The sequence below is a fragment of the Formica exsecta genome, unplaced genomic scaffold, assembly GCF_003651465.1.
Source record: "Formica exsecta isolate Colony F162 unplaced genomic scaffold, ASM365146v1 scaffold736, whole genome shotgun sequence".
NCBI lineage: Eukaryota > Metazoa > Arthropoda > Insecta > Hymenoptera > Formicidae > Formica > Formica exsecta.
Window position 1 is genome coordinate 30,196 of NW_021853502.1, and position 14,641 is coordinate 44,836.

General features: G+C 42.0%; 2 protein-coding genes across 2 annotated transcripts; both read left to right on the top strand.

Moving 5' to 3' along the window:
* The first annotated feature begins 8,369 nt into the window (after positions 1-8,369).
* On the top strand, positions 8,370-9,410 carry LOC115243826. The gene has a single exon (XM_029821078.1). The coding sequence runs from the start codon at positions 8,370-8,372 to the stop codon at positions 9,408-9,410; it is 1,041 nt and encodes a 346-aa protein (XP_029676938.1).
* A 79-nt stretch (positions 9,411-9,489) lies between these two features.
* LOC115243827 lies at positions 9,490-12,755 on the top strand. Its single transcript, XM_029821079.1, has 2 exons — positions 9,490-9,840; positions 10,041-12,755. Exons 1-2 carry the CDS (start codon positions 9,490-9,492, stop codon positions 12,753-12,755), a joined length of 3,066 nt encoding a protein of 1,021 aa, XP_029676939.1.
* Positions 12,756-14,641: the final 1,886 nt, after the last annotated feature.

The following is a 14,641-nucleotide window of genomic DNA, read 5'->3' on the forward strand; positions in this document are numbered from 1 at the left end:
ATATTAGAATCTAGTTGGGACTTCCGCTTCCGGTGGCAAAGAAGTGTGCATCATAGGTGCTGGCGTGCGTGGTGGACTGCGTATAAAGTGAGAAAGCGGAGGGTGATTGAGCGGAGAGTGTGCTAGGGTGAGAGTGAGGGTGCAAGGAATTAAAGAACAGGGGAAAATGATGAGAAAGGAGGTGGAAGAATTGAGAAGGGAATTCGGTGAGTGGAAAAAAAGATGGTTGGAGGAAAGGGAGGAACTGAGGTGGAGTATCAAAATGCTGGAGAGGAAAATAGAGAAATTAGAAAAGCGCGGTATAGGGGAAGTAGAAGAGAGTAAGGCATTAAGACGGGAGGGAGATGAAGAGATGGGGAATAAGGTAAAGGAGATAGAGAGAAGAATGGAAAGAAGGGAAAGGGAGGAAAGAAAGAGAAATGTTCTGATTAAAGGGGTAGAGGTGAAGGAGGGGAGAAGAAGGATAGCGATAGAGGAGGTATTTGCTAGTATAGGGGTGAAAGTGAAGATAGAGGGAGTAAAAAAGATAGGGGGAGAATTGGAGGGAGGGAGGGAGATGAGTTTAGTAAGACTGAAGGATGAAGAACAAAAAAAGGAAATTTGGGATAAGAAGAAAATGTTGAGAGGCAGGAAGGAGAGAATTATGGAGGACTGGACATGGAAAGAAAGAAGAATGAGATGGAGGTTAGAGGAGATGGCTTAATAGGGGGGGACTTTAACGCGAGGACAAGAGAGAAGGGAGGGTGGACGAGCAAAGAGGAACTTAGGAAAGGGGAAAAGGGAAGGAGATCGAAGGATAGGAAAATGAATAAGGATGGAAGAAAAATGATAGACTGGATAGAGAAAAGGGGATGGACAATACCGAATGAAAGCATAAAGGGGGACGAGGAGGGAGAGTTCACATACACCGGGGGAAGGGGAGAGATGGGGGAGATAGATATAGAGAATAAAAGATATAAGGATCTATGTGAAAAGAAGAAAAGAGAGGAAAGGGATAGGATGATGAGAGAAGCAGGGGAAGCAAACACAGAGGGAAAAGTATGGGAGTTAGTAAGAAAAGAAAGGAAGGGAAAGAAAAGGGTGAATGAGGAGATAGCAATGGGAGAATGGAAGGAATATTTTATGGATCTGTTAGGGGGAGTGGAAGGAAAAGTGATAAGGGGAGGAAGGGAAAGGAGAGAGGATGGGGGAGATGCAGAGGTAGGGTTAGAATGGGAAGAAGTTAAGAGGGTGATTGGAGGGCTGAAAGGGGGGAAAGCGATAAGAATGGATGGGATACCGAACGAAGTCTGGAAGTACGGGGGGGAAGAGCTGGAAAAATGGGTGTGGGAGGCATGCGGGAGGGTATGGAAAGGAGAGGGGTGGCCAGAGGAATCGAAAGAGGGCATCATTGTACCGATAGTGAAAAAAGGGAGGGGAGTAGAAACAAAATATTATAGAGGAGTGACGCTAATGCCGTCAATTTATAAGATATACGCGGCGGAAATAGGGGAAAGATTGAAAGAAGAGATGGAGATAAAGGAGGTGCTGTCGGAGAGCCAAGCGGGGTTTAGAAAAGGAATGGGAACAGTAGACCAGATATACGCGCTAAACTACCTAATTAACAGACAGATAGGTAAGAAAGGAGAAAAAATGACGGCGGTATTTATAGATCTGAAGGCGGCATTTGATTCGGTGGACAGAGAGATTCTAATAAGCGGAATGAGGGAAAGGGGTATAAGAGAAGGATTGGTGAAAAGGATAGAAGAAATAGTAAGGGAAACAAAGAGTAGGGTGAAAGTAGGAGATAGGACGGGAGAGGAATTTTGGACAGCGAGAGGGTTAAGGCAGGGATGTCCACTGAGTCCAATGTTGTTTAACGTTATCCTGGCGGACTTAGAAAAGGACATGACAAGAGGCGGCTGGGAAGGAATACAATTAGGAGAAGAAAAGATATATACACTAGCGTACGGTGATGACGTGGTGTTAATGGCTGAAGAAGAACAAGATATGAGAGCTATGCTGAGTAGATTAGAGAGATATCTGGACAAAAAAGGCCTGGAATTGAACGCGGAAAAGACGAAAGTAATGAGATTTAGAAAGGGAGGCATCATTGTACCGATAGTGAAAAAAGGGAGGGGAGTAGAAACAAAAGATTATAGAGGAGTGACGCTAATGCCGTCAATTTATAAAATATACGCGGCGGCTTTAGGGGAGAGATTGAAAGAAGAGATGGAGACAAAGGAGGTGCTGTCGGAGAGCCAAGCGGGGTTTAGAAAAGGAATGGGAACAGTAGACCAGATATACGCGCTAAACTACCTAATTAACAGACAGATAGGTAAGAATGGAGGAAAAATGACGGCGGTATCTATAGATCTGAAGGCGGCATTTGATTCGGTGGACAGAGAGATTCTAATAAGCGGAATGAGGGAAAGGGGTATAAGAGAAGGATTGATGAAAAGGATAGAAGAAATAGTAAGGGAAACAAAGAGTAGGGTGAAAGTAGGAGATAGAACGGGAGAGGAATTTTGGACAGCGAGAGGGTTAAGGCAGGGATGTCCACTGAGTCCAATGTTATTCAATGTTATCCTGGCGGACTTAGAAGAGGACATGACAAGAGGCGGCTGGGGAGGAATACGATTAGGAGAAGAAAAGATATATACACTGGCGTACGCGAATGACGTGGTGTTAATGGCGGAAGGAGAACAAGATATGAGAGCTATGCTGAGTAGATTAGAGAGATATCTGGACAAAAAAGGCCTGGAATTGAACGCGGAAAAGACGAAAGTAATGAGATTTAGAAAGGGAGGGGAGGGAGGATAAAGAAGATAGATTGGAGATGGAAGGGAAAGAAATTACAAGAAGTGAAGCAGTTCAAATATCTGGAGTACACCATACAAAGGAATGGAGGGCAGGAGGCACACGTAAAAGAGAGAAGAAGAAGGGCGGCCATAGTGATGAGGGAAGTTTGGGGAATCGGGAAAAGGCTATGGGGAAAAGACTTGGAAAGGAGAATATGGCTGTATGACACATTGGTGTGGACGTTAATGGGGTATGAAGCAGAGATATGGGGATGGAAAGAGAGAAAAGAGGTAGAGGGCATACACGATAGGTACTTGAAATTGACAATGGGAGTAGACTGGAAAACGCCAGGGTAGGAATTTCGAAAAAAGACTAGAAGAAGGGAAGGGGGGGGGAAAATAGCTAGAAAATGTTGGTTAGAAATGAGGGAGAGATGGAAAAAAGGGAGGAGGATAGGGGCATGGGAGCAGGACAAAGAGGAGTTTCTTCAAGAAAGAGGGGTACAAGGCGAGGAGGAAGAAGAAAGGGATTATGAGGAGTTAGAAGAGAGAGATAGGAGAAAGCAGAAGGAAGAAAGGGAAAAGAAAATAGAAGAATCGAGATACAATAAGTGGTACAGAAGAGTGAGGGCATCCCAGAATATTTGAAAAAGGGATGGGCGGAAAGTAGATGGAGAAGAGTATTAAGATTTAGAATGGGAAAACGAAATAAGAGAAGGGTTATACTGGGAGAGAGAGGAGAAGAGGACATGCAGAGTGTGTGGAGGAGTGGAAGAGACTTGGGAACATGTATGGGAAGGGTGTACGGGAGAGGGGAGAGGGAGGGAGGAGAGCTGGCAGGGTGCTGTGGAAAGGATGCTGGGAGGAGATGGAGGAGGAGAGGAATGGATGAAAGAGGTAGAAAGAGCGAGAGGGGGAGAGAGCAGGGAAGGGGAAAAGGGGGAAGAAGAGGGAGAGGGGAAAGGAGGTAGTAAAAGGGGTGAACGTATGAAGGTGGGGGGAGAGAGTGAAGGGGGAGGGAAGGGAAGGAGAACAGGGGTAAGGAGGAGTATGAGAGAGAGAAAGAGAGGAGGAGAGAGAAAGAGAGTGAGAGAGAGAGAGAGAGAAAGAGAGAGGGTGGAGGTTGAAAGAAGAATGAAAGAGGAAAGATGGGCGGAAAATGATAAGGAAGAACAGCGGAAGCGGGGGCCCAGTAAAGATAAGGTTTAGTGTAAGATAGACGTAAGTAGAATGTAAGTTAGAGATAAGGCAAGTAGGAGAACAAAGCGGAGAGAGAGAGAGAGAGAGAGAATGATGGGAGGAGCGATGATAAAGCGAGGCAGGTACAAAATATAATAGGTTAAGGTAATAGGTTTAGGTGAATGTAAAGATTGAAACCCCATTGGAGAACAATAAACTTCTACATACATACATACATACATTAGAATCTAGTTCTCGGCGTCTTAAAGAATCATGAGGATTCAGTTCTGCCGATGCAAGAACTTCTGCTGCTCTTTCATCCCTAACTGGACGGCGAATCTACCTTTGTTATGTTGAGGCTGAACGACACCTTTAGTTTTGATTCGATTAGCCAAACGTGAAAAAACGTTTCGCGAATGAGGAATCCGATCAGGATACCGCTCTCGCTACAATTTTTCAGCTGCAGCGAATGTACCTTGACACTCACCCAAAATTAGCAACATATCATATGCCTCTTCATTCGAATAAGACACGGCTAGATAAACCGAAAATAATAAATATGAATTAGCCCGAATTGAATATTTTACGACTTTTTTTGAAAAAATTTTTTTGGGATGTTCTGTTAGAAGTACATAAATAGGAGGCTTTGCGTCCGTCAAAGCGTGCTGCAAAAGTAAAAGAGGAAGTTCTAGTAGCGTTCTAATTCCTGTCGCAAGTTACACAGGATAATAATGAGATACACGGAGTGACACACACGAATGACGCCACGCGAATGACAACAATGCTTTTTCAATAACTATCAATCACGCAATAAAAAATCGGTACTCTTCTTTCCTGATGGTATACGCTAAATTTAAGTCTTTGTCGAAAATAATTCAATATGTACTTGGTGAATAGACATTCTGTAAGAATGAAACTTAATGCATAAATGTGAATGCCTACAGAGATTACACAGCGCGCAATAGTTTATTCCAGGTATTTTAGACATTGTTCTTAACAAGAACACAAGAATTGCACTCATTGTAAATGGCATTAAAATTGTTCTTCAGTTTTGTAGATTAGTGCGCTATGTACTGTGCCACGCTACGCCCTAACACAAGTGTTTCTTTAAGAAAATTATGTGTTTTCTTTACATTAATTGATTCGTATTGTTTGCAAAAATAAAAAGTAAGGAATTTGAAAAATAAATACTTAACAAAATATTATGTCACAATACTGTAACTTTCAAGCCTTATAACTCGAAAAGTACTTTATGAAAAAATACTTTATTATAGTGTTTTGGAAAGCTCTCGACATAAGCTATAAGAATATGCAATAAAAAATAGGGGATTCCATTTAAGAAATTAAAGGTGTCCTTGACTTGACCTTAACGATGCCATCCAAGGTCAAACCAATGACACCATCTTATGTTCCCCTCAAAACCATACCGCCATTCTCAATAAAGTGATCTCACAATCGAAACCACGTGCGCGTGAATCTTTTATTCCTCACTTTCCGGAAATACGGCACAAGTCGTAACATATGGTCCTTCGAGCCGGATTGAGCGAGGAATCGAGCAGCCAAGATTCAAGAAGACATAGAAGCGCCGTATATACGTGAGCCTAGCCATTGCCCAGTGCGCGGCAACGACAAGCCCGGCCATTATTCAGCACGAGGCATTTAGCGTTCGGCATCGATTAGCGCAACAGGTACGAGATCACGATTATACAGACTAGCAGCCTCTTTCGTATTTGAAACGAGGTATCGCTAGACTGCCCGTGCCCCGTTCCAAGAAGACGCACGGCCTCTCTCTCTCGCTCTCAAGCGAGACATCGCCAGTTACGGCGTGCTGGAGGAAGACGCACCGCCTCTCTCTCTCGCTCTCAAGCGAGACTTCGCCAGTTACGGCGTGCCGGAGGAAGACGCACGGCCTCTCTTTCTCGCTCTCAAGCGACACATCGCCAGTTACGGCGTGCCGGAGGAAGACGCACCGCCTCTCTCTCTCGCTCTCAAGCGAGACATCGCCAGTTACGGCGTGCCGGAGGAAGACGCACGGCCTCTCTCTCTCGCTCTCAAGCGAGACATCGCCAGTTACGGCGTGCCGGAGGAAGACGCACGGCCTCTCTCTCTCGCTCTCAAGCGAGACATTGCCAGTCTCGGCGTGCCAGAGAAAGACGCACGGCCTCTTTCTTTCGCTCTCAAGCGAGACATCGCTAGTCTCGGCGTGCCAGAAGAAGACGCACAGCCCCTCTCTCTCTCTCTCGCTCTCGCGTGAGAGACATCGCCGATCCCGACGAGCCAAAGCGGGGCATGGCCTGTCTCTCTCACCCCTACACGAGACGAATATTGGACTGCGCACCTCAGACCACTTCCAGCCTCAACTGTGACAAGGAAGTTTGAAACAAGGAGGAATTTGGATCGTCCCCAACAGCACCGCATAGATGAGTACAAAATCAAATAAGTACAAAATTAGAATTAAGTATAATCGCGCTCCTGTCGGCAAATGTAGTCGCGTCCGTGTCGATAAATATAATTCGTTTTTCCGTCGATAAATATAAGTGCGTTTATGTCGATAAGTACGATTCGCTCTCCTGTCAATAAATACAAACATTGATCCCTCCTTAATGGGTACAAATTAATAGTTTAAGATTACTAACGCGCATCTTAAACCTCGGGTCAGCGCTTTCAGAACCAAAAGAGAACTGTTTGCAATTCAAACCTAGTATTACAACCCAAATTAAAATATAACGTTATTACACGTTACAGTCTTTTTTGGCCATAAGGATCAGATTGCCGGATTATTGTACAGACATGGCTGAATTACCCAATTTAATTAAACAAAGAGGCAGGGTTAAGTCAAAACTCACTGCTTTTGGAAGCTATCTCACTGCGACTGAAACGGACCCGCGTAAAAGGGCGGAATTAACCAGCCGAATAGAGAAGGCTGAAGTGTTGTGGATTGAATTTGACACCATTCAAAATAAAATCGAGGATTTAGATGAATCGGAGGAACAATTAGCGCACAGAGCTAGCTTTAAGGATTCATATCATGGTATAATTAGTAAAGCGCGAAATATCGCAGCAGGAAACCAAGCGGCTCAAACAATTAATGTGCAGCCCGGAATTCTGCCTGTCGATCCATTCACGGTAAGACCTAGCGTAAAATTGCCTAACATTGAGCTTCCTAAGTTTGACGGAAATTATGAGCGGTGGATACCGTTTCGCGATTAATTCGAGTCCCTTATCGCATCTAACGCAGTGTTGTCTCCAGTGCAGAAACTGCACTATCTTAGAAGCACGTTAAGCGGTGAAGCCGCAAAGGTAATAATGGCTTTAGAAATTACTAATGACAATTATGAAATAGCATGGCGGTTGTTAAAGCAAAGATACGAAAACAAAAGGCTCATAGTTCAATATCTCATTCAAACTCTAATCGACATGCCGATTATCAATAAAGAGTCATATACTGATCTTAGAAATTTAACGGATTCTGTATCGCAGTGCACACAATCATTAAGCAAACTAGGCCAACCCGTAGGAAACTGGGGTACATTATTATTAGGTGTACAACTTTGCTTCCGCCGTTTTCCTATAGATGGCTTTAGCGGTAAGTAGTGGTCGAAATAAATAGATCATAGACGTCATGCAATAAACTTGGGCATCTGTCAACATAACCCCATAGAAACATTAGTCGATTTGTTGCTCCATCATAAAGTTATGCTTGATTGAAAATGTCAGTTTACGAGCCAAATTCTCGTCATTTGCGGGAGGTTTTAATTTTCTGCTTCAATATGAAGAAATCTGCGGCTGAGGCTCATCGAATGCTCTCAAATACTTATGGTGAGGCCGCTATTAGTGAAAGAACGTGTCGTGAGCGGTTTCAATGCTTCAAGAACGGTGATTTTCACGTCGAAGACTGGCATAGCGGTGGAAGAGAGAAGGTTTTCGAAGATGCAAAATTGGAGGCATTACTTAATGAAGACTCGAGTCAAAGTCAAGAAGAATTGGCACGATCATTGGGAGTGACTCAACAAGCAATTTCAAAACGCCTCAAAGACATGGGAATGATTCAGAAGCAAGGAAATTGGGTGCCGTACGAGTTGAAACAGAGAGATCAATGGCACACGGCCTGGTTGACCAGCACTTCCGGTCTAATGAAGAAGTATGAAATTGGATCGATTCGTGGATCGCTTCAAAAGATGACCAGTTTTTTCAACGCGGGATTCGTACGCTGCCCGAAAGATGGGAGAAAGTAGTGGCCAGCGATGGACAATACTTTGAATCATAAATGTATAACCAGTTTTTTTACAATAAAGCTTCGAATTTCGGAAAAAAAACGGCGGAAGCAAAGTTGTACACCTAATAATCAATATTATTTTGCCTAAGATCGATAAGGGATCTCGAAGGGAGTGGGAATTAAAAAGGTCTAGCATGGAAGAATTCCCTACTCTAACAGAATTTTTAGAATTTCTTACCAGTTGCAGTGCCTTTCTGGAATCAGTGAGTCGTGCCAACCGCAATCCTCAATTTTCCTCTGCGAGCAATGATAATCGAAGCAATAGTAGATTGCATAACCATGCAAGAAATACAGCTCAAGCATACGTTACAGCGAATGCGTTGTCTTGTTCAATATGTTCGGAGAATCATAAGACACACGAATGTAGTATATTGCGTGGAATGTCGCCAGCGGACAGAAATTCGGAAATTAAAAGGAAGCGTTTATGTATTAAGTGCCTTAAGACATTTCACGGTAGAAATTGTAAGGCTCCCAGTTGTAAACAATGTAAAGGTTATCATAATACGCTATTACATATTCCGAGTTCGGAAGATTCACAAGTATCAAATGTTAAGGACATAAGGTCTAAGCAAGAAAGTAAGTTAATGTCCGCGGTTGCCAATCACGCGCAGGATCAGCCTTCTGTTGGTCTTATTTTAAGCTCACCCTCCGTAGCAGTTAATAATTGCAGCACGCAAAAACTACCTCAGGTGTTACTCTCCACAGCTGTTATATTGGTGCGCGATGATTACGGTGCCCTACGCGAATGTCGCGCCCTTCTTGACAGCGGGTCGCAATCCAATTTCATTACTAAAAGTTGCAGTAAATTATTAGGTATAAAACCGGAAACTATTAACACGACTGTTTTAGGCATCAGTAGCTCATCCATAAACGCAGCGCAGCAAATAACCACCACAATAAAATCGCGAACAAGCACTTTCCAGGGTAAACTGCCCTTCATGATCATCCGCAAAATCACTGAGAGCTTGCCAACTGTAGAATTAGATAAAGGAAATCTACAAATTCCTTATGATATTCAGTTGGCTGATCCTCAGTATCATATCCCAGCAGAGATAGATATCTTATTAGGCGCGTCTATCTTTTGGGAGTTGCCAAATTCGGCCACCAGGACAAACGCTCATATTGCAGGAGACCCTACTTGGATGGATCATAGCTGGGCAAACCCAATCAAATGAAACTTCATTGATTTATAGAACGCATTGTGGTGTTTTAGCAAACTTGAAGCTTAGCAATCAACTAGAAAAATTTTGGAAAATGGAAGAAATAACTCACGAATCACAGTGTTCCAAGGAAGAAAACAAATGCGAAGCGCATTTTGTTTCCACTTTTAACAGAAATCATGAAGGACGCTTCATCGTGGAATTGCCGATTAAAGGCGATATAGAACAGTTGGGCGAATCTTACCATATTACAGAAAGACGATTCAAAACTCTAGAGCGAAAATTAGAGAAACAGAACGATCTGAAGCATCAATATCACAGTTTCATGCGTGAGTATTTGGATTTGAATCATATGCAAGAGGTATCATTTGACGAAAGGGATCACAAGCCTTCATACTACATACCGCATCACTCGGTCATAAAAGAAGACAGCATCACCACGAAGGTAAGAGTTGTCTTCGACGCATCTTGCAAAAAACCTCGGCGGGAAAATCTCTAAACGACATGCTCATGGTTGGGCCAACTCTACAAGATGATCTCTTCGATATTATATTACGCTTGCGACAGCATAAATATGCAATGTCAGCTGACGTCTCCAAAATGTACCGTCAAATTAATGTAGCTAAAAACCACCTCAATTTACAGCGCATACTCTGGCGATGGCATCGGGATGAGCCTATCAGAAAATTCCAACTTAACACAGTTACCTATGGAATGGCAAGCTCCTCATTTTTAGCCATAAGATGCATGCAAGAAGTAGCCCGACAGATGAGCCAAGAATATCCCGAAGCTGCGGAAGTGATATCCAAAGACTTTTACGTCGATGATTTATTAACTGGAGCCGACACTGTGGATAATTTACTGCGAATTAAGCAAGATATTATAAGTATACTCACCAGCGCAAGATTCGAGCTCAGAAAATGGAGATCCAATGGCCCAGGTCTCGGCGATCACCTCAGCAATAAATCTATAGTCATGCTTGGTGAAGCGACCAAAATTTTGTGTTTGTGGTGGAACACAGCTACAGATACGTTTCATTATAAATTGAAGTTAGAAATACAACAAAAAATAACAAAGCGATGCATATTAGCCAATATTGCGCAGATTTACGACCCTCTAGGATGGCTGGGTCCAGTAATAGTCAAGGCAAAAATAATTATGCAGCGACTATGGCAGTCAAAATGTGACTTGGACGAAACCGTAAACAATGAGATGCGCGTTATGTGGACACAATGGAGATCCAAAATCAACTGTATAGAATCAATCCATATTCCTCGTAAGGCATTAGGTGACAACACGATTAAAGTGGAATTACATGGGTTTTGCGACGCATCGGAGGACGCCTATGGTGCCTGTTTATACTTGCGCAGCATCTCATCCGATTTCAGATATACGGTTAATATACTATGTGCCAAATCGCGCGTAGCGCCCATGAAGAAGATTTCATTACCCAAACTAGAGTTGTGTGGCGCCGTCCTATTAGCTAATCTAGGTGACAAGGCTATGAAAGCGCTGAGTATCCGTGTACAAGGAGCACACTATTGGAGCGACTCCACGATAGCCTTAGCATGGATCAGCCATGAATCGAATAAATGGAATACCTTTGTTGCTAACAGAGTATCGGAGATACACCGCATCGCGAACCAAGTACAGTGGCATCACGTGAAATCGCAGGACAACCCAGCTGACCCATTATCAAGAGGAATTAATCCTGAAAAATTAGAAACGATGCAGATATGGTGGAAAGGGCCTGCATTTTTGCACCATAACACGGCAATGCTGCCGTATGAATGTAAAAACGCAACGGAGGAGTTGCCGGAAGCTCGTGTATCGAAATCATTGGCATATCATGCAGTCAGTCAAGGTTCCACCATTATTGAAAGATTCTCGTCATTTACAAGACTAAAAAGAGCCATAGCATATTGTCTGCGCTTTAAGAACAATACATCAAAAGAAATGATAAAAACTAATGGACCTTTAACAGTCAACGAAATAAATAAAGCGACAACCGCAATCATCAAACTTTGCCAAGCAAGCGAATTCCCACAAAAATTATATAATCTTCGTAAGCAATCACAATTAGATTCTAAAAGTAAACTGCTAACCTTACATCCATTTTTAGACTCAGACGGTCTCATTCGCATGGGGGGAAGGCTACACCGCGCACCAATAGAATATGCTCAAAAGCACCCAATCATATTAGCGAGCAAGAGTCATCTCACGAATTTAATAATAAAAGACATTCACTACAAAAATTTGCACGCAGGGCCCCAAGCAGTACTAGCAGCCATGCGCGAAAATTACTGGCCACTAAATGGTAGAAATACGATACGTCGTACCTTGAGAAATTGCATTGTTTGTTTTCGCACGAAACCCGTAACCGCAAGTCAATTAATGGGAAGTTTACCATCGATACGTGTAACACCTGCCAGGCCATTTCTTAATACTGGCGTAGAATACGCCGGTCCGTTTAGCGTAAAAATTTCGCGAAACAAAACCGGCAAAGCATATCTGTCATTGTTTGTATGTTTGGCCACAAAGGCAATACATCTTGAACTAGTATCGGATTTAAGTACTGCATCATTCCTTAACGCGATAAAACGATTTATTGCTCGCAGAGGAAAGTGTTCCACTCTGTACTCCGACAACGGCACCACCTTTACTGGAGCCAACAATCAATTGTCGGAACTGAAAAATCAGCTACTTAAAGAATCCACGCAAACCCAAATACGCGATTTCCTACTTGAACAGTTCATTGACTGGAAATTTATCCCTCCTTACGCACCGCACATGGGAGGAGTGTGGGAAGCCTCTGTGAAACTAGCAAAAAATCATATGCGAAAAGTAATAGGTACAACTATACTAACTTTCGAGGAATTATACACGGTCCTAACGCAAATAGAAGCATGTTTAAATTCAAGACCCCTTACACCTATTTCTAATAATCCTACCGATCTACAAGCGCTGACCCCCGGTCACTTTCTTATAGGCGAGGCACTTAACGCGATCCCGGAGTATGACATGAGTAAAGTTCCTACAAATCGTTTAACAAGACTTCATTTGCTTACTCAAATAAAGCAGAATTTCTGGACTCGATGGTCCAAAGAATATGTAGCTCAGCTCCAGCAACGCGTTAAGTGGAAATTGTCAAAGAAAACGAATATTAAGGAAGACACAATGGTGCTCATTAAAAATGAGAACACCCCCCCGATGTCATGGCCTTTGGGTAGAATAATAAATATACATCCCGGCCCGGACAATCTCACTAGAGTTGTCACAATACGAACAAGTAGAGGCATAACGAAGCGAGCGTTATCAAAAATATGTATCTTGCCAGTCGAAGAAAATGAGATATCTTAAAACCAAATGCTAAACCAAAGACTGATCGTTAGTTTCTAAGTTGCAATGTGTTATTATAGGCTTAAAACCAAGGAAATTTTATTTAATATCTCTATTTATTCTCACATTGTTAGTCAAATAATTATAAGACTTGCGATCGTTTGTATGACAAGAACACCATAGGATTAAGATTAAAATTACATTAGATTTTAAGACCAAATGTACAAGAATTATTACGCTTTCGCATTGTAAAAAATGTTATCTAACCGACATATAAGATCTGCATTTAATGCATTATAACATTTACTTGTAAACCCCGTTTCCAAGGGGGGCAGGATGTTGGATTTCCCGCTCTCATTTGCGCCTGCGTTTAGCCCTATCACGCGAGGCTACCATATATTGTTCTCAAGTTAGCAGCAATGCAAGTTTTTATGTTGGTAACCCTGAAAGTGCCGGTTCCCGGCCATTCTCAATAAAGTGATCTCACAATCGAAACCACGTGCGCGTGAATCTTTTAATGAAATTTATCTGAAATATGTATAGCATACGCTTGATAATGAATATCAAAATACTTTGTAAACAAATATTTTACATTAGCAGTAAAATCAGATGGTACATATACTCTGTCACATACATTTATGGTGGTTTTAAAAATGTCCATAATTTCCACGAATATAGGGCATTCATCATCGTCAATACCTAATAAAACGATCGAGCCTCTTGTAAGCGTTACATTTCCAAAGAAAACATTTTTCAATACGATTCTGTTAGTGCAGTTATTTAATAATATATTGTTAATAATATTTAATGAATTATCTTCTGTGTATGTGATATATGATGCACCACCACATTGTAATGTGATGAAGAATGTGCTTAACATTAATTGATGCTTAACAGCAATACTGTTACGTCCGGCGGACTCCACGATTCTTTTCTTTCATCGTAAATAGAGATTAGCGGTATCTTAAGAGCGCATTACGCCTTGAAATAAACAAATGGAAACTGAAAGGCGAGACAAACTTTTCGGAAACAAAAATTGAGAGGATATATAATACAAACAGGAAACTAGAGCATATCTGATCTAAGAAATAAGCAAAGCTTGGATGACAAATTCTCTTACTAATCTAAATTATGGTTGACAGCTCTCGTAATAAACAATTTCGGTACCAAGAATCTAAATAAAAACCGAAACGGACATTAAAAATGATATCATATGTGCTCGCCTGACAGATCTCCGTTACACGATATCTACCTAAGATAAAACTTAAGTAGATAAGAAAAGGAATAACTCTCACTCAAATTGCAACAACTCTCCATTGGGCGAAAGCTAATTCTATAAACAAAAGCCTTCACCAATACCTAAGGTTCTAACACCTATGCTAAAGGGCAACGCCTCCCAGCAACATCGGAGGGCGTGAATAAAAAATTCAATTCGCGAAAAATATTAACGAAACCAATGGAGAGGAAAAGCATAGGGCTTAATATACTCCGAACCTTTTGTCGCGGCTCATTTCATCATTCAGTATTTCTTCATTCAGTTTTCAGTATTCAGATTCAGTTTCAAGTCAGTTTCAGTTCAGTTCAGTTCATTAGACAGTTCGGATCTTTACATTTACAGTTCCGTTTAATTACAGTATATTACAGTTTCAGTTCATTAGTCAGTCAGTTAGTTCACACTTATTACAATTATAATTACTTCGACTTCAATCCTTAAAATTTTATACGAACTCTAAGTGTTTCTAACCGCGTTGTTTGGTGCAAAAATTTAGACACTTAGTGCAAATCTAGAAGATCTTGTGCCAAGCGACTGCAGCGACGATTGCGAGCCCGCATTCCAATCACCCAAGTCGAGTCGATTCATCGAAACTCCTCTCGCCCGTAGGAGCCTTCCATTATCTAATTTTTTG